The sequence below is a fragment of the Lycorma delicatula genome, chromosome 6 (genome assembly GCF_047948215.1).
Source record: "Lycorma delicatula isolate Av1 chromosome 6, ASM4794821v1, whole genome shotgun sequence".
NCBI classification, from domain to species: Eukaryota; Metazoa; Arthropoda; class Insecta; order Hemiptera; family Fulgoridae; genus Lycorma; species Lycorma delicatula.
In genome coordinates, this window is record NC_134460.1 from 104,127,590 (window position 1) to 104,149,197 (window position 21,608).

The 21,608-nt window shown below is 27.7% G+C and overlaps 1 protein-coding gene across 2 annotated transcripts; it reads right to left on the bottom strand.

Annotated features, from left to right (window-relative positions):
• Positions 1 to 741: 741 nt before the first annotated feature.
• hdm (meiosis specific with OB domains hold'em) lies at positions 742 to 21,521 on the bottom strand. 2 transcript variants are annotated; one of them, XM_075369467.1, is made up of 10 exons: positions 21,363 to 21,521; positions 20,754 to 20,882; positions 18,413 to 18,541; positions 17,148 to 17,223; positions 12,306 to 12,498; positions 11,869 to 12,022; positions 11,043 to 11,234; positions 8,640 to 8,784; positions 4,215 to 4,407; positions 742 to 1,471 (listed from the first exon to the last, which is right to left on the bottom strand). In XM_075369467.1, the coding sequence occupies exons 2-10, from the start codon at positions 20,872 to 20,874 to the stop codon at positions 1,283 to 1,285; spliced, it is 1,392 nt and encodes a 463-aa protein (XP_075225582.1). In that variant the 5' UTR covers positions 20,875 to 20,882; positions 21,363 to 21,521; the 3' UTR covers positions 742 to 1,282. The 2 variants fall into 2 exon arrangements, with proteins under 2 accessions (XP_075225582.1, XP_075225583.1); XM_075369468.1 differs by lacking the exon at positions 21,363 to 21,521 and having other exon boundaries at positions 20,754 to 21,263.
• Between the last annotated feature and the right edge of the window lie 87 nt (positions 21,522 to 21,608).

Consider the following 21,608-nt stretch of genomic DNA (forward strand, 5'->3'; position numbering starts at 1 on the left):
CTGCAAGCTATTTAGTAGATAGTGAAGGTGTAACCGGAATAGGTATCACTAAATTTGTAGATGTTGAAAATAATAATTAATTTCTTAGATTAAAAACTATAATTTGAGTAATATTTTTATCTCTTAATTTTTTAAAGTTATTTGTTATCACATTTCTTATTTAAATGAAAATTATAGTCATGGTTTCAATGAAATGCTGGAATTTGATGTTAAGGAAGTAATATATGTTGTACAATAGTGAATGAAACAAATATTTTGTAATCAAATTAATAATTTTTGTATTCTTTTTAATAGTTTTATAATGATGTAATATACTCTTTTTCTATTAAAAACACTTCATTATAAAATTGTTTCCATTTTCTAAATTTCTCATAGACCACTTTACAATAGCAAAGCTTCTAAATCCATTACATTCTTTTTTCTCAAAAATTAGGGAATGAAAATGTATGGAAAGTGGTTTTTTACTTTAATGATGATTTTAAGGTAAGAAAGTTTACAAATTGTTTATTTTTAACAAAAAAAGAAAATGATTTCATTATTTTTCTCAAACATGACTATGATGGATATAGGAGATTTTGAAAATGGTGTACTTATATATACGTAGAACCTGTTTTTCAAGGGATAAATAAATGAATTGATAGATGTAAACTTCAATTAATTATTTATTACAAATAAATACATAAATAATTTTAATAACAATTTTAATTTTATATTATTAAATATCGTACAATTATACGGGAAACTTATAAAAAAAAAAAAATTTATAATTACATTACTTTTACAATATGGTGAACAAAATAATATTAATTGTGCTAACAATTATTTCTTCAATTAAATACATGACTTCCCAAAAGTTTTAAACTATTGATATTATTCAGTGGCTTATAAAATATAAGTGGCTTTAAAAAATAAAGTAGTGGCTTTCCACTACTATTTCCCGCTTATTTTTGTAAATACATATTTTCCCTCACATATTTCTAAGGAACTAATTTATACAAATGAAACTTAACAGTAAATATCACTTTATAATTATTGTTATAATATTATATACATTAGTCTGAATTTCTTTCTTTGCTTCTTAATAGTATATTTTAATATTTGTCGCCTCTCTGTTTACCTGGTGATTCATTTCTTTTTTTTAACTCATTTAGTGGAAATATTTTATTGTTAATAAATAATGTTAAATTTTTCTTACACTAAAAATAACTTATCATTCTAATGATATATATTTATATTATTATATTTATTGGTTTGTCACAAAATATTTATATTAATTCTTATTTTATATCATAGGCATATTAACAGCTAATTCTTTTACGTTAACTTTTTCAAGACTAAGTATTGAAAAAAGTGGTTTACTTAGTTCCCGTGTCACTGGTAAAACCATTAAACGTATTTTGCATTGTTGCAATAAATACTCCCATTTTAAGAGAGTTCGTTTTTCATCTGGTAAACTTTCAAATTCAGTAACCTGTAAAAGTAAAAATCAAACAAAATTGTTACTATATAAATTTATTTTACTTTTTTCAAACATGGTTCATCATGGATACTATAATTCAAAATTTTAAAACTGTAAACTGACATCATTTGGAAGTAGTTTCTCCAACAAAGTGTTATACAGGTTTCTCTTTACTTCTCATACAGGAATGAATCCTGTATAAGAATTTCACTTATGTTTTGGTAATGAGATAAAATGTAAATAATAAAAAACAGTACCTACATTAAGCTGGAAACACGATGGGTGTATTACACAAGCCTGCAAAGTTTGGGTTGTGGAATGTTTTTTAACTTCTGATAATTAATTCCTATGTATTTTTTAGCACTGACTTCAAAAATAACCTATTTTTTTTCATCACATCAGGATTTTTCGCAAATCACAAATTTCAAAATTGAAAAAAAATAGAAAGATTATGAAAATGTGTGATACTATAAAATAGACATAAAAGGTTTTTTTTTTTAATAATATATTAATATAATATATTCACTTTTTTGGTTTTTACTATGCATTCTTACAGTTAAACAGTTGAGTGGTCTGAAGAGGAGGGCGGGAGGAGTTTGGGTTGATGGTAGAAGAGCTTTGCCGTCAGGTTGTGACAAGACTAAACAAGATGTAACATGCTTATTGGCAGCTATCCACACCACTCATGCATCGTGCAACTATTCTCATTTCTATTTTAACCATCAGTGGGTGTAAATTGAGTTTTTTTCTGTCCTCTGGGATCAAATGTGTTTTTGTCGGTGGAAAATATATTTTCAGGCCATAAAACAAACTTTCCGTTTTCAAAATGGCATCAAGAGGCTGCAAAAATTCTGCAAATTTTTTTGTTACATTTGTGGTGAGTTGATGTAGGAAAGGTAAAAAAAGAAATATAACAAGTTTCATTCGACAAGTGTACCTCACGTATTATGGAGTAAAAATAGTAGATTAAAACAAAACTTGGGCACCCCACTACATAAGGTACACATGTGTTGAAGGACTTAAATGGTAATCAAAGTGTGAACAAGAATCATTCAGATTTGGAGTTCTATTGGTGTGGTGAGAACCACAAAATCACACCAGTGACTGTTATTTTTGTTCGACTGGTGTTCACGATTTCAGTTTGAAAAATAAAAAAAGTATTTCTATCCAAATATGCCATCCGCTCTATGCCCAGTTCCTCATGGTCCAGACGTACAGTGCCAATTTAATCAGAAAATTTACCAGAAACAGATGGTTTTGCAAGTGATTTAAATGAAGATAACATTGAGGAGTACAAACCCAGAGATAGCTGTGCACCAGAGCTTTATTCACAGTCTGAACTAAACAATTTGGTTCGAGATTTACATCAAACAAGTAAAGAAAATAAAGAATTGCTTGGTTCAAGGCTTAAAGAGAAGAACCTACCAGCAGCTGGCACCTCATTTTCCTGGTTCAGGTACAGAGAAAAATATTTTCTTCCATATTTTTTGGAAGAAGGAGAATTAGTCTTCTGCACTGATGTATGTGGACTTTTGACTTGATTTAACATTCTGTACGAAAGTACTAATTTGAGACTCTTCATAGATTCATCCAAAAGAAGCCTCAAAGTTTTGTCCTTCAGAATGGGAATACATATCCATCAGTACCCATTGGACATTCTGTCCATTTAAAAGAGGATTACAATAATTTGGAATTCGTTCTATATAAAATTAAATATGACAATCATAAATGGATTATGTGTGGTAATCTCAAAATAATATTGATGCTCCTAAAACACCAAGGAGGATACACAAAATTTCCTTGTCTTTTATATGAATGAGATAGCAGAGACAGAGAAAATCATTGGATTAAGAAAGACTGCCCAAAAAGAGCTTCATTAGAACCTGGAAACAAAAATGTGTTCCGAAAAGCTCTCATAGATCCAAATAAAAGTCTCCTTCCATCTCTGCATATCAAGTCAGGCTTGATGAAGCAATTTCTCAAAGCCTTACCAAAAGAAGGTAAACGTTTTACTGGTCCTGACATTAGGAAACTTCTCAAAGATGGTAATTTTGAGAAAAAATGGAAGTTGTAGAAAAGTTAACCAAGTTTCTGGGCAATAAGAAAGATCTGAACTTCAAATCAATCATTGAGAACATGCTGCAGAAGTACAAAACTTAGGTTGTTCCATGAGCTTGAAGATTCACTTCCTAAATTCACAAGTGGACTATTTTCCTGAAAATCTGGGTGCCATTAGCGAAGAGATGGGAGAGAGATTTCATCAAGACATCAAAGAAATGGAAAAGAAGTGCCAAGGAAAATGGACTACTATGAAGATGGCAGACTATTGCTGAATTTTACCCTAAGATGAGCCATATAGAGAAGATAGAAGGAAAAGCGCGAAGCAGAGTATAAGCCATCCAAAGAAATTTCGACACATGGAATAAAATTGTAAGTATTTTAATTCATCTCCTGTAACACCTTTTGGAAAATAACAGGGATTGCAGACAAAAATTATCAAGTTTTTCCAATATATTGACAATTTACAATTTTTTGTTCAGTAATTAGAATGTCTTCAATAAAGTTACTCAGTCAGAGTAACAATCAATTTTTTTTTAATTTTAAAGGAAATGTTCGGTTGTTATGAATATAAACTTTCCTCTCAATAGAATTTTAGAATGAATTGTATTATTTATGCACAGTGATGGGTGAAGACATACTTAAAAAAAAAAAACCTAATTAATACATTCTTATATTAATTATTATAATTATTTACATTGCATCTTAGCAGACTTTCAGTGACACTAGGAATAAGACGGCAGTTATTGAGAGAGCCTGTGTGATCAGCTATTTTTACTGTAACATCAAACATTGTTTCACACTGCATCATTTCTCCAGATGACTGTACTGGACAATCGAAATTAACACAAGTAAATGTCTCTTCTGAAACTGGCAGACCACAGTACTTGCTGGGAAAAAAAAATAGAATTTAACAGTTACTATAAAATTATCTGATTTAACTATAATAATAAACATTTCATATAATTAATTTTTTATTTATGTAGAAATTGACTAAATTCATCTTACAGAACAGTTACTTGCATGCATGCACAGTAACACAATTAGCCTTTGCAAATTAATTCATAGAAATAAGATTTTCATATACAAAGATATTAGCCACAAGTAAACTACATACTCAGCTCACAAAAACCAATTTCTCAATTCATTTGAAATTACTATGAAATTTACTATTGCACTAAATTTGACAAAAATGATATTTCAAATGTACAAACACAATGTAGAATGTATTATTTGACTATGTTTGTGCCATTACCAACAGTACCACTAGTAACTCCACTGAAAAATAAACTACAAAATTAGCTCTTAAGGTCCTTAGGAAGAATAATTCCTTTAGAATTTGAAAAATAGTTTTTTTAAATTTTAACATTCTGCATAAAAGGCAGACATACTTATCACTCCATTTCAGAAGTATTTGACTTATCCATAGGTTTAATTACCATTGGAAGCTATCAACTGAATTGATTTTGTTGAAAATTTTGTGGGTGCTATGAAAATTATCATCCCTGTCCTTTCTGTTGATTTTGTGGTTCAACAAAAAATGTTTAGTTCTCTCAAGAGGAAAAGTTTTCAAAAAGAAAAATCAGTAACATACGTTAAGAACCTTCCTTTAAATCAGAAAATTTCAATGTGTTAATAATAAATGAAGGAATAATTCCATGAAACAAAATATAACTTTTAGATAAACTTTCACTGAAATTAAGTTTTGTAGTTTAAACAAGTGACAGCATCTCTCTCCTTCTTTTACCAAAAAGGTTCTTAGTTCAAATTCGCTCAAGCTTGGTATTTTCTCACTTGCTATATGTTTAATTATTTATCATAAAAAATGGAGCAGGGTAACTGCAACTGAACATAGGATTCTAATTAGTGGAAAAAAAACAAATAGCACAACCTTGGTTTTATAGACTCTACTATTACATATAAAGTAACATAATTTTTAAAAGCTAGCATTTACCAAATTAAAAAAGCTATTCCAGTTCAATAAATGAGACTAATATTTTAACCTACATTTATTTAGTTAATCCATTTATTTTATATTTAATTACATACTCACTGATGCTAATTATAATTGTTATAATTTATTATCATTGAATGAGAAATGAATTCTGCTAAGAAGATTGCCAATTCTGACTAGGATTTGAACCAACAGCCTTATAAATGAGAACAAAGATGTCACTTTGCCATTGAGGGTAAGAGAATTTTAAAGTAGGTTTCTCAAAACATAATTCATAATTTTTATTATGTTTTATTATTTAGATTACCAGCACTGTTATTATGTTGTACATAGTTTTACATCTTCATGTCACATTTTATAATACTTTTTTTTCTTACAAAAAAGAAGCTATTTTTAATTTAAAGAAATTCACTTTATCTATCTACCATTTTATAAATATTAATTTAAAAAAAACTTCATACTGAAGTAATGTTGATCCTTAATGCAGCAATCCATTTAAAAAAGACCAGCATTAGTCCAGAAGATTTATTATAAGAGTAGATAAACACAGATACTCATACGTAATAGTGAATAACCATAAGAGGTTTGGGTCATCTAAATAATCCCTTTTTTTAATTTATCAACAAAATTTCATTTCTGGTGAAAAAAGAAATTAGCTTCTGTCTTTTACTTCTTTATACGAAGTAAAAGGAAGCATTGTAATCGCAAAAAAAGTTTTGGTTTTCAGATTTCAAAATATCCATTCTGACCACTCCTGAATACATTTTGATTAGTTTCGGCGTAATGTCTGTACGTATGTATCTCACATAACTCAAAAATGATTAACTATAGGATCAACCTGATCCTACAACAATAATTATCTAATCCCAATCTTCAATAAATCTGATCCAATCAATCAATCTTCAATCTTCAATCTGATCCTACAATAATAATTTAGGACTGCTGTAACATCTAGTTGCGTACCTCCCCTTTTGATTGTAATCGACTGAACCAAAAGTGTCCAAAAAAGTCCAAAATCCAATTTTTTTTTGGATTTTGGACTTTTTCTTAACTGCAGTAATAAGCCCTCATTAAAAGTTTTTCAACAATTATATCATAAGTGGTACTTATTTTCATTGGTTCCAGAGTTACAGCCAAATAAAATTTTAATTACTGAAATATTTGGATCTTACAAGGGAGTACATCGGTTTGAATCAGATTTCATCTCCTTTTTTTAAATTTAAATATATTGGTTTATTAATTAACCTCTGATTATAAAAAACTTTTACGATAAATAATAATTCAATAACAATAAAAAAAAGATACAAATTTTATGTAGTTTTAATTTTTTTTAAAAATGTATATATGTAATTTAATGTACGGGAAGTCATGTGTTGTACACTTCAGATTGTTTTTTTAACTGCTGCTTAAAGGATTAAAACTGGTAAGTTTAAAAATTGAACTTGTCAAAAACAGGTCTTATTGTTTTATTAAAAATTTTGTTTCTTTATTATATTGAATATTAAATGTTTTGTCCTTTTTTTAAATAAAATAAAACAGTTTTCACCAAACTACACAAATGAAATTACATTTTTCACATTATTTACATTGCTGGCTGTCATTATAAAAGAGACGGACTGAGGAACATTATATTAGTGCAATTTTGAGTATGTAATACGCAATCCAGTTGGAAAAAATTTTAAGTTATTATGAAAGGCGTATTATGTGAGTGAATATAAACACTTACATATACAGTTTCTATAGGACACAACAAATGTTCTAGATTACTTAAAACTATGAATATATATGCATACATACACACACACACACACACACACACACACACACACACACACACACACACACACACACACACTCACATATGTGTGTTTTAGTTATACAAATTTTAGTATTAGCATTTAAGAAAGAATTACATTAAAATATATTGTATAAACATATCACATTAAATTAAAAACACTCTTTTACCTTGCTAAAATAGTTCAGCAATCTTGAGGTAAAGAATTTGTTAGCTTATACATAAAATAAGTCCATTCATTTTGGAGTTCAACTACTGTAAACATACATACATACATACAAAATATACACATATGTAAAGATTATCCAGTATGTAACCTTTACACCTCAACACAAAAAAACTATTTTTTAAGTTTTGAATACAAATGTATATACACACACGCGTGCATGCAAACACACTCACACACACACATTTTATAGCAAAAATAATTTGCCATTAATATAAGTCAAGATTTAAAGATTACTTATAAAACAATAATTTCATCTACCAGCATTTTCAAGACTATTTAGAAAGCAACTAAATGAAAATTATTATGTATAAATTATATTAACAAAATCAACTTTTTCAAAAAATTAAATGTGATGGAAAATGTTTAGTAAATATAGTGTATGCACTGTATTTATTAAAATTTACTCAAAATTTATAAGAAAAAATAAAATTTTAATAAAAAAATTTTAAATATTATTAATAATATTTAATTAATAAATAAATCATAAATTTATTTTTTAATAAATAAATTTGAAATAAATGATTAAATAGATTTTTGATGAAAAAAAATTAATAAAGAATCCAAATCACGTCTGGAAACGCAGAGGGCGAATAGTCTGGATTCACCCATACTGAATTGGTATAGTCTAATTTTACCCAAACTGAACTGGTAGTTTAATCAGGATAAAGATCACATAAATTCACCAAACATACAAAAAGACCCTGGCTCAAATTCTGTTATCTCATTCCCTAACATGTAGCAGAAGAATTCAATAAATTCTTCTTTCCATTATTTCTGATAACTGTCTATTAATCCATTTCAAACAAAGCCATTCATCCAATTTTGTTATGAATAATCTTTTACTGATGAAAAAATTTAGTTGTATGGTAGCAGAGAAGCCGATGAATCTATTATTATGCACTGATCAGAGTGAAAAACTTATTTATTTACAATTAAATCATACCTACTGTTATTAAAAACTGAAATTAAAATTGGTATCACTGAAAGTTTCTTTCAAATAAGTTTGAATAAGAAATATTTTTTAAGATTAATTAAAAAATTATGCTGGCAAGTTAACATTACAGAAGTAAGAACACAAACACCCACAACTTAGGATTACTCAGATATTCACACTAAACTAACATTGAATGTTTGGTATAATTACCATTTTGTTACAGATACGGGCTTTAATCCATCTATGTCAAAATCATGAAGTGCAGCATAAACAAGTGCTGTAAAATTATCACAACCTCCAGTCATTGCTTTTTCCCAAACACTTCTACATGACATAATGTTAGTGATACTGTTTGCTAACAATTTGAAAAAGTAATTAATAAGACATTTTAATAAAAACACATTATTACAACATGATTGTAGCTATAAGTTAATTAAAATTATACTAAAGAAGTACATGTTTATGTTTTATTTTTCTTATTGGCTAAAAGGTAAAGTGTTAACCTTCATAAAGGATATAATGAATGTATTTTGGGTGTACCTTAAATCCTGGAGGCAAATGCCAAAGGATTCATTAAATCTGATTGTATCACTGAACAAATTTAAACTATTTAGATATACTTGAATTATATAATTGTTTTTAATATTTTAATAATTACCAGAAACTGTGTGAAATGAATAATCAAATATGGGTTCTGTAGAACTCAAATCTATTTCTGTTTCTAATTATTTGTATGTTTGACTCTTATTGTAATTTTCATTATAATAATTTCACAGATTGTCAAAAATATGTAATTAAAAATTAAATTTGTTTTATTCCATTATGTTACTACCCATTAAAGGTAAAAATACTTCATTTTACTACTAATCATTTTCTGAGAAAAATAGTCATTTAAACAAAATTCAGGCTTAAAAAAAAATTACATTTGAATTTGAAAAAACAATTTTATTATTTATCAAAAGGTGAAGAAAACTAGAAAGTCTTCATATTTTGTAAATCTGATTGTGTGAATCCCTCTTAGGTAGGCAAACAGCTTAATTTACTTTCTACCCAGATGCGGTGCTCATATTGGAGACAGAAGTTGTTATAGCAGCGATAATTTTGTCTTTCAAATGTTTAGATTGTAAATCTTTTTTACTTAGACGATGTCCACATAATATATTTTCACAAATAAAGCCTAGATAAGTTTAGTCAGAACTTCTTGCTGGTCTAGAAATAAGACTAATAGTAGATCAATGATGGTTAGTTGCTTCTAGTGAAATGCCAGGGAACCTATAGTTGAGTGCACTTTGAACAATGACTTATGAAACATTTTGTTAAAATAATTTCTCTATATTTTTTCACTTTCACTTAATGTTTCAGGATATCTAATTAATCTTTGGCTGTAATTATTTAAAATTAATAGATAAGACCAGTTACACAAACATGTATTAGTCCATTTATATATTTTTCTTGGGATAATTAAAAATTTACTGAAAATTTTCATTTGGTTGTTGAGGTTCTAAAATTCTGCAGCTGTGATGGTTGACAGATTTATTTGTATGAAAAGCTTCCTCCCATCACTAACAAAAGGCAATTTTCATCTTCATAGAGCGTGGATAATTATTCCACATGGGATTATTCAGAATAGTCCTGCCTTAATTTCATGTTTGAGTTATATTTTATAGTCATGCAAATTTAATTGTTTATGAATCATATTTCAGTAGTTTATTTCAGGACTACCACACTCCAATTTGGACAGGTTTCTGACAAGATTTAATAAATCTCTATGAAACATGAGTATGATTGATTGTCTTACAAGCTTCTCATTCTGTTCTAGTATAGATCTTTCTGGAAAAAATTTCTTAATGTCTATATTTCCTGTAGCTCTAAACTTATTAAAACACTGAATTAAGGTTTTATTCACTGGTACCGCTGGATTATAAGTACTTCAGCTTTATTGTGAATTTTTACAAAAGATCCAATGTACCTCCAGCATACAATTATTCTTTTTTTTTTTTATTGTTGCTGTTCTACTGACAGCTGAAAAGGGATGAGTGGGTTTCCCATGCTTATGGCATAGAGATAATTACTGCAGTGAGCAAAATAAAAACCCTCAGTGTCTCTATCTAATTTAATACCAGTAATCAGGTAGAGAGATCAGCCGCTTATTTCTTAAAATATTTTACAATGAAATCATAATAATTTTTTATAAACTGGGTGACTATCTTTATCTTACAATATACATGTATTTTTAAATAATGTGATAAATAAATACTGGAAAAATTAAATTACATATGTTTAATATATCTTTCAATATGTTTTTGAAATTTATTGTGTAACAGAAATTTAATCTTACTGGAATTTTTCAGTAAGATCAGTAAATGAGCGTTATAACTCACTTTGTTCACTTCTGAATGTGGTGAAATCTTTACAAGTTCTTTTCTTGACTGTCTTTATTCACAGTATGCTTTTCATATTTGTTATTAAAGCTGCATTGGGATGAATTATTAACAAGTGGCAAAAATACAGTAAAAAATATCTTTTAAGCATTAACTATTTGATAAATTTAATTTTTACTTTAAAAGCAAATTTCTTTTATTAGTTGGGTGTAATTTACTTAAATATACATACGATCTGGATAATTCGTGGCAAGTTGCGTCAAAACAGCTCTTGGCTTGACTGGTGCAGTTCGAGCAAAGTTTTTAAGAGCATTTGCTTCTGTAGTTGAAGGATTCTCAGTTATGATAGTGCGAGATGTGACAGTGCCAGTCATTGCTTTCTTATATTCATTCCAGTCTACACGTAGATTAGCTATGAAAAGAACTGCAACAAATATTATTATAAAAAAATTATTACAAATCACTTGTAACAATCCCAAACAGTAAAAATATGCACCTTTTTCATATTATGTAACATGCATACTCTTCTGAGTTGATAACTACAGTACAGACTTCAACACAATAAAATATCAGATAGTTAAACATTTACACTTATAAACATGATGCTACATAAAATACAGAAAAAGAGATTTACCTACTGTCACAGAGAATTTGTAACTAAATCTAACATTCACCAACGTTTATAAATGACTGACAGCATTTGAAGAAAGAAGGTTATTTATTATTAAACCTTCAAAATCACAAAAAAATCACAAGAGCAGTATTGTAGGTCAAAAAACCACACAATAAACACAAATGTGACAAAAACATGTTAAAAGAGCAAACAGATTCTTATCAAAAATGATATTCAGTCGAATATTAAAGAGGTGTAACTACTTGACTGTGCAATTAATACACTATTAAACTTTTTTTTACCACCATAATTTTCTATTAAATTGTTTTTTTCTTGTAATAAAAATTAATAATAACCAACACTTTTTATCATATTGATCAATACTCTCATGTAATCATTAATTACTGAGTAAAAACAATATTAATATTAAATTTAATTTTTTTACCTGTTTCACGTGGCAACCAATTTTCAGCACGATATGCATTATCTGCATCCCATAGTTGAACATATAATTTTGAATGGCTTTGATCTATTACAGTTATTTCACGACTCTCTAAAAGTTTTCCTTCTTTTGTTGTAATCTGACGAACTGCATTCAACTACACAAAAAAAAAAGATATTATTTAATTCATTCATAAAAAATTAAATGGTATTGTGTTTGAAAAAATAATGCTTTAATAAATCGATTCAAATTAATGTTATATCAATATATGTACTCACATAACGTCATAGTAATGTGTTTATGTGTGTATATGTGCACATTTTTATGGATGAAGTTCATGTAGAAATTTGGATTTCTTTTTATTTCATTGTTAAATGATGTTAAAAATAACAAAATTATTAGCGATGTCATTTAGGTATTATTTAATGATTAATACTTACACTTTGAACTGCAACAAGAATATTGATGAATTTTCCACATAATGCTTGACTATTTGCATGTATATCTTGCAACAAAAGAAAATCAGTTGGTGGTTGTGTTGGTAATCTGAGGAGAGGCAGAAATTGTGCACAGTCTTCAAGAGCATGCATTTTAATGTTTGAGAACTTTTCATTTAAAGTTAATGTAAATGGACTGAAAATTAAGAAAAGAAACAAATTACAGTTAAATGTTATTTTAAACTTACTATCTCTAGGGGATATTAGTAATATCAAATTCCTTGATCTTTTTGAATAAATAAATAAATAAATATTCTATTTACATCACTACACATTACGTATATCCTATATAGGTTTCGGCAAGAATGAGGTAATAAAAGCAACTGGAAACCTAATAGATAAACTATCCTGACTTTTAATCTCACTTTCTCAAATGTAAAAATTGAAATAATTTCAAAAATTGTAATACTGTATTTAAAAGGAATGAAGTTGATCATTTGGGAAAAAGAAAAGGGTAAACCATATCTAATATTTAAAAAAAGACAAATACTTTATGTTGAGTTAAAAATAAAAAACTGCAAACAGTTGGAAATAAAATGAAAAAATTATACCCTCTCATCCAAATTTGAGAGGAGGGTTGTATACCCTTTTATTCCCATATCATTCTATGTATTTATACTACAGGTCAAAAACTTAGCAACCTGAAAATTTAGATTTTTTTATAGGTGGGGAAAGGGTATTGTAATTTTATCAAATATTTTTTTATACTAGTCTTTACTAACAGTATTCAAAAAAAATAAATAAATAACTATATGCAGTTTCCATCAATTTTACTCTTTCATCTACAAATAGTGTTCAAAAGTTTCCAATCCAAGTTTATTACAAACCAATCTTTATCTTGCTGGATTATAACATTGTCTCCTTTGTAGTTTTTTAATGACTGATGTACATACTAACTCGTATGTTAGGGAAAATTATCATTCTTTTATAGTAAATGTTATTTAGCTACTACATTAAAAATAGGAACCAGGTTCCTTTAAGTCCTTAATATCATAAAAGTTTTTATGTACTATATGAATCAACAAAGCTCTGCTTCACTCTAATATCTTCTATCTTCTATTTGATATTTTACAGTTACATTAGGGATAAAATGTTTGATAACTGTTTTTGTAGTTTTTAATGAATTAATTGATATGAATATGAATTTTAATTGTTGAGATACTAGCTGCATTATGGTCAATAGAATTATGATAGATTATTATAGAATTACTATGATAGAAATACAATAGAATTGTTTAATTTGTTAAATAAAAATATTCTAATCTGTGATAAAATTATTTTTCTAAATTGTATCATAAAATTTATAATTTAATCATATAAACTTTATTTCACAGTTAATTCATAATATTTTATAATTTTGGTTGGGATGGATTCAAGTAATTAATTTTTAATTTTTAGATAGTTTCAAAGATATGAAAACATTGAAATTCAGCTGCCTTTGATTTCAATCACATTTTAAATGTACTTCCTCAAACGTTTTACTACACACCTTTTTACATATAAACTGGAACACAACAAACATTTTACCCCCTGCATGAATTCAGAGAATGGCTGTAAACGATTAAATATTTTTTTAGATATATTTGTTTCTTTCCATTTAAGATTAAAATAAGTTAATGTGACAGAGAAAGATTATTTATTTTTCTTTGAAAGATTTGTCTACAAAAATTGTAAGATTTCTTACCAGGTGTCTAAATATGAAACAGAATTTTTATATAGAAAATACATATTTATTGTATGAAAATGATAAAAAATATTTTATTCAAAATATTGTCCATTGCTAGCTATACATTTTCCCATCTCTCTGATAATTTATGAATGCCACCCCAAAAAAACTGTTGCTCTTTTGAGGCAAACCAGTCATCGAGTCATTTTCATACATTTTTATAAGAAATGAAGTGCTCTTCAGCAAGTGCGTGTCCCATCAATGTAAATAAATAGTAGCCAGACGAGGCTAAGTCTGTTGAGTAAGTCGCATGCGAAAGTTTCCCAACTGAACGCCTCATTCGTTTACTTGACCAGTTTTGCTGTGTGATAGTGCATATCATGCAGCAAGTGTTTTGTGTTGCCTTTTTTGATACTCTGGTTGTTTTTCTCACAGTGCTTGATTCAAATTATTTGTTGTTGGTAGCATTCAGTATTAACGGTTTCGCCAGGTTTTAGCAGCTCATAATAGATCACACCTTTCTGAACCCACCAAACACAGAGTATTGTCTTCTTTCCATAGCGATTTGGCTTGAAATTGATGTCAATGGTTTGCCTGGAGTTACCCATGATCTTTTACGCTTAGGATTCTCGAAATATATCCACTTTTCATCACCTGTCACAATTCAATTGAAAAATGACTTTCTTTTGTACCTGAAGAGCAGCATTTTGCAAGTGGTTTTACGGTTTTCTTGCTGTCTTTCATTCAGTTCATGTGGAACCCATTTTCCTATCTTCTGGATCTTTCCCATGGCTTTCAAATGCATGGAGACGACCTCATGTTACATTTAATTGATCTGTGAGTTATTGTTGCATTTGAGTGTCATCCTCATCCAACAATGCTTGCAATTCGCTGTCTTCAAACTTTATTGGTGGTCTTCCACATTTTTCATTCCTCATGTCAAAATTGCCACTTTAAAATTTTTTTTTAAACCACTCAAAGCACTGTTTTTTACCAAGGGCATGCTCACTATAAGCTTCGACAAGTCTGATGCAATTCTTCAGCAGTTTTCTTTAAATGGTATCAGAAAATCAATACTATCTGCAAATCGTAGTTTGTAGGTACAAAACTCGACATGTTCAACGCTAATTAAAACTATGCTGTTGTATGAAACTTGTATTGTTATGAGTTGAAAAGCTTTGTCAACTGTCAAAGAAAGAAAATGGTGCCAATGATGCGGTTTGACAGTAACTACATTGACAGCTAGGGCCATCTATGGACAAATTATACATGTATGGACATATTTACACACCTAGTAGACTAGATTTACTAGTTTATGCAGTATTCTTCTTGAATAAATTATTAGAAGACTACAGTTTAAAAATTTAATTAAAATAAAAGTGTTAGATTGTAGAACAAAAAACAAACGGCAAACATGGATATAAAAGCCAGGAAAAAACCTAAACAGTCAAAGCACCAATACATATGTAAACAGTTCTGAGTTATTCATTTTTCCTTTTTTTGGCTTAATGATTTCACCACATAAGCTTGAAGCTTGTATATGGGAAATAAAAATGGAATTTCTGTAGCAAATGAAAAATGTCATGCTTGACTGGGATTTGAACCTGGGACCTCTGGATGAAAGACTGAGACACTACCATTCTGCCATGGAGATCATCGGAGTGGTATTCTTTTATAAAACATGCTAGTAAAGTATTCTACAAACATAAAATTATCCAGTAATATATTAAAATTAGACTGAAACAGTGACTAGCAATGGAAAGATAAGTGTACTACCAATGAAAAATATTTATATGTGCTTATAACTATAGGTAGGCCAATTAGTTAATCAGTCAATTAATTATTATTTTCTATTTTACATTCTCCCTCTATGAATCATGAGACAACAGACCTTGCTGTTGGTGAGGGGGTCTGAATACTCAGTGATACAGAGTAGCTGAACCGAAGGTGCAACCACATCGGAGAGGTGTCTGTTGACAGCCAGACTATGGAATGATTCCTGAAAGAGGGCAGCAGCTCTTTCAGTAATTGTTAAGGGCATAGGTCAGGATGACTTAAACGGCCATATCAATATCACACAATCCTCTGAGTACCGTGCAGCTGAAAGCAATGGAGAACTACAGCTGTTTTTTTTCCAAGAAAATGAAGCTCTCTGCATTTTCATATAACAAAGATGGAGGCATCTTCCTTGGTAAAATATTCCAGAGAGGTAAACTAGTCCCCCGTTCAGATCTCCGGGTGGGGACTACTAAGGAATGGGTCACCAGAAAATTAAAAAATAACATTCTTTCATATAACAAGACGGAGCATGGATTGTTAGAAGTCTAAAAGAGGTTGGTAGGTTAGAAAATTTAAAGCGGGAAATGGATAGGACAAATAAAACAAATTGTTAGGGATGTAGGATGTAGGGGATATACCAAAATGAAACGACTAGCATTAGATACGGAATCTTGGAGAGCTGGATCAAACCAGTCCGATGACTGAAGACGAAAAAAAAATTTTATTTTAGTAGTCTTCAATTTTAAGTTTATTTACTGACTGTATAAAGATGTATATTTTTATTGTTCCCATCTATTGAATCATTAATAAAATGTCTGTTGGAAAGGTTCAATATCTTAATAGTAGTTGAAATAATATATTTTGTCAAAGTTTAGTATAATTTTTGTAATCAAAATATTTTAACTGTTTCAAATTACAAATGATTCACTCTCAGTAGTATAGATATGTTCTTCCAGAGGACCTTCCAAAAGAAACTGATGATGGGTAATTCATCAAAAAGCTCTTAGGTTTATTTTTCACTAAAAAACAAAATTTGTAAAAGGTACTTCTCTACAGAGAGGAAACTGAATAAAAATGTTTTCCTTGATTTCCGAAAATGAATTGACAGTAACAGAAGTGCTTATATTTACACAAAGTTGTAGGATTGTATAGAATCAAGAGAAATGTGCTTACTCTTGACTATGAATCATAAACATGTGCTTGCTTAACTATGGTCACATTAATTTAATCTTATTAAAAATTCTCAAATCATGAAATCCTTTGTGAATGCTTTTTTTGTCAAAAAAAATTAAATATTGAGTTTATTTTAAATAATTAAATTTGACAGTCTGATTAATTACCATGTTACAGCTGGTTGAAACTTGCTTTCTTGTTCGCTTGATCTATTGAAGTTTGCTTTAGGACTTATTACATCTACTGTAAATTAAATAAAAACATATTTTGTACATATAGATCACATATCATAAATTTTTAATAATAATTATCTGGATAGTAATGAAAAATTGAAAAGTTTAAGAAGCATTATGAAAAGATCTATAAATAAATTCAGGTATTGCTGATAATATAAAAAATATTTAATACTAATAAGGTTTTTAATTATTTGTATTATGAGTCAAGTGAAACATTATTATAATTTCATCTTGAAATAAAAGAGATGTAAGTAGATGAAAATGTATTTTCTGTGTAGGTTCTCAAAAGCTTATAACATACTGCATGATGTTAACCAGTTAAAGACATTATTACTCAATTATAAAGGCATTATAAGTCAATGAATGTACTACATTGTATTTTTAAGAAATGAATGAATAAAAAATCAAAATTATATCTAGTCCTATTTTTACTGTAAATAAATGTCAGACATGTAGAATTGGCATATTATAAATGTTACTAGGAGTATTTAGAGGAAAGTATTCTTGATATTAGAATTAGTCAGTAGTCAAACCCTTGATGGTCAATAAAAAAAAAGAAAAATGAGGAGGTAGTATTTTTAAACAAGATTGCTAATCTGAAATGGTAATAAAAATATAATTTTTCTTTAAACATCCAGTTTTCACAAAACTTTTAGGAATGGACGCCCTGTTTCTTGATACTAATCAATGAGAGGATGCTACCAGGACATAATGTAGATCTGAGGCTGCCTATAAGCTTGCTCATTATTCCTTGTGTTACTTGACATATTGTGTATTGAAGTTGGCACTGGCAAATGTTATAGTAAATACTGGTAATTAAGTAAATAATTCTACGTATTGTAATGCTTTTGCAAACATAAATTAGAGAAAGCAATATCCTTGTAACAATTTTTATTTTTCAAAAATGTAAATATCTTATCTTGCTTTTCAAATTAATACACTTATTTCAAATTGTATATTTATTTTTACACTATATGAAGATATTTGAGATATTTTAATTCAAGATAGTTTGTTACTATCAAGATTCATCTTTATTTAGCTAATATCATGAATTTTTACTTTAGACTTCTAACATCTGGAAATATTATTTTTCTCAGTTTAAATTTGTAGAATTGACTAAAATTAGGAATGATTAAATGCCTTTTAATAGAATATTACTTAATGTATGCAAATACAAATGTGATGATAAAACTTACCTACATCTCCTATGTGAAACTGTTGAGTTGTATAATTCACATAATCTGAAGAGCCCCAAATTGCAATGTTAACATAATGTGATGGTGAGTCTCGGAAAGTGAAATTGCAGACTGATCTTTCAGTATTATCTGTGATTAATAGATTATTTATAAGTTGTTAAATGAAAAGTAAGTTGTTTTGAATTACTTTTTAATGATTTTAGTAATTGTATATAATCATTATGTAAGAGATAATGAAAGATTTTTATGAACATTCTTACAAAAAAAGCAACTTTTTTTCTCTTTTTGACTTCAATGTCTATTTTTCTGCTCTTAATAGGATTTTAACAGTTCAGTGCTCTTCTTGTTACCAGTGTTTTAGTCTTATGTCAGACACACATGATGTTCAAATTTATAACTGTGCAACTTGTTTACCATGCCAGATGTTATTTAACTTTGTTTAGCTCTGTTAAATATACATATATGTAATATAAAATTTTGTTATAGTAATAATAAATGTACATACAAATATTAAAACCAACATAGTGTAAAATTCCTAGCGTCTTGTTAGGTGATAAAATTTTTTTGAATGAGCAAATTTTCTACAAAAATTTTGTTTTTGCATTAATATCAAACCATGTTGTTTTTTTTTCAAATGTTCATGACCAAATAATAAACTTGGCTTCATTGTTAAAGAAAAAGTTCCAGAGTTAAAAAATTGATTGTCATATTTTCTTTTAGGGCCATTAAATATGATTCATACAAACCAGTTTCTAGTACATTACAGTAAAATTTCCACATTTTTATACATCTACAATTATTAATTTGTAAATTCCTAAAACACACACACACACACACATATATATATATATACATACACACACACCATAAATTATATGAATAATCTTAATTATCTAATATTATATAAATTTATATATAATAATAATAATTCAGTGAATGAGATAGTACCTTATTAAGCTTCAGATTCTACTTTAGTAAATTAACTAACAATATAAAATACATTTTCCAATTCATTTAAAATTGAATTAAAAATTCTCAGTTTATATAAATAATTTTACATTGCCAATAAGTTTCTAAAGAACTACTATATTAGATGAACCTGAATTTTTACATACTATTTTAATGTATATTAAAATTCATACTTAAATATTTAGCAACTTTATTATTATCTGTGCATATTGCACCATTTATTTCATAAAGTTATTATTTTTATGAAATAAGTAATAATTTGGGCTACAACAATTTCTGTTTTATTTACAATTTTTGTACTTTGCAAAACTAAGGTTTTTCCATGGTTTTCTTTTATATTTTCAGGATGATATTCAAGCAGTTCCTTTATGTAACCTAAGATATAAAAAATCTATTATTCCTGATGTGTTCTTAATAATATACGATTATGTTGTGATCTCAATAAAGTGTTTATTTAAAGAAATGTAAAACATTAGAGGCTGTTTTGGAATGCCATCATTTAAGTAATTTTCCAACACCTCTTATAGCATTATGGAATTTGATTCTTTTAATTGTGTAACATATACATACAGGAAAAACTGAATAAAATACTAGAAAAATAAATTTATAATAGAACTCTAGTTAATTTGAACAAAATTTCATGATAAAACAGTCAAAGAATGTTTAGTAAACAAAATAATACTCCATACTGGATTGAAAATTTGAATTAATGGGTAGCCTTACATAAATTTAGAAAACATTTTCTGTCAATTATAAAATGTGTTAAGAGGTGCTAAAAAATAAATGATAAATATTGAAAAAATAAACAATACAATTTGTGATTGTTATACTTTCTGTATGTGTTAAAGACAGCATGCTTTTATTAATCTAAATTTAGTTCTGCTCTGTGAAACCTTATTTACAATATCTGATTAAATTACTCCTCACATTTAAAGAATTTATTTCATAAAATTAATCTTGTATTATAAAAAAAAATGTAATATATGTTATTTATATTTGGTCAAATTTAAACCAGAAAGTAAATGATGTGTTTTCATTTTAATACATTAATGTTTAGAAACAATGCAAACATTAAAGAAATACTTTATATAAAATTGCAGAATGTATAAAACTAATATTTTCTTGATACCTAGTTACTTCACCTTTGATAATTTGCTTGTTATAATTATTAATAAAATATGTAGTGTTACAATCTGTAGACACATAGTTTATTATGTTTAGATTAAAGTACTATTTGAAAATAAAATGAAGATTGATAAAAGATTTAATATACGTAAATAAAACTATTTTATCTCTTAACTTAATATTCTTTTAAAATTATTTTTAATGTGTACAGTTAATATTCATTGAAAAATTTACTGTACATGCTCACCTCTTTTTGAAGGAAAAGATCGAGGACTCTGTTTTGCAATTACTATTCCAACCAAAAAGTAATCATCAGAAGTAGATGGAGTAATATCCCTTAAGTACATTCGTTTTATTCCTCTTGACATGTTAATCACTAAAAAAAGGGTTACTGGTAAAAAGATGTGAATGTTTTAAAATAAAATACATCAATGTTATTTTTTAATGTTCTGAGTAGACATGGAAATTCTTTCTTTTAATTATTTTGCTTAAATTACATTGGCAATCTTGATGACTATTGAGCTTGAGTTATAAAGTTTAAATGTAATAAAAAAATTAATTTAAAAGACATCAAAAACTAAGGCAATGTTTTGTCTTAAGTTACTGTCTTATAAATACAATAGTTTTGTTGTGCTCCAGTCTGTATTTGTTTAATTATTATTATTATTCAAGGTCCATCATTTCAAATAGTTTATAGCAGACATCAAGTTTACAGCAAACAGCAATCACTACTTCTGTTTTAACTATTGGCTATACCAAAAAATTATCAAAAGTTGTAATTTTTACTGTTAATTCTAGATCAAATTTTCAGTTATGTAATAGTCTACAAAATCTCTTTTACATTAATTGTACTTACAATTTTTATATGTTTTTACAAAGTATTGTATTGATTTTTTAAATAATATTAATTATTTTCTTGTTTATAAATTACAATTGAAAGAAGCATCAAATTAAATAAAAGTCAAAATAAGTACTTTTTTAATCAGAACCGTCAACTACAAACGGCAAAACGAAACTTTGCCACTGCTTCAGTTGTTTTTCTTGCGTCAGTTAGAAACTTGTAGCGCGAATTGCAGTTTTACGCTATAACCTAAAAATATAT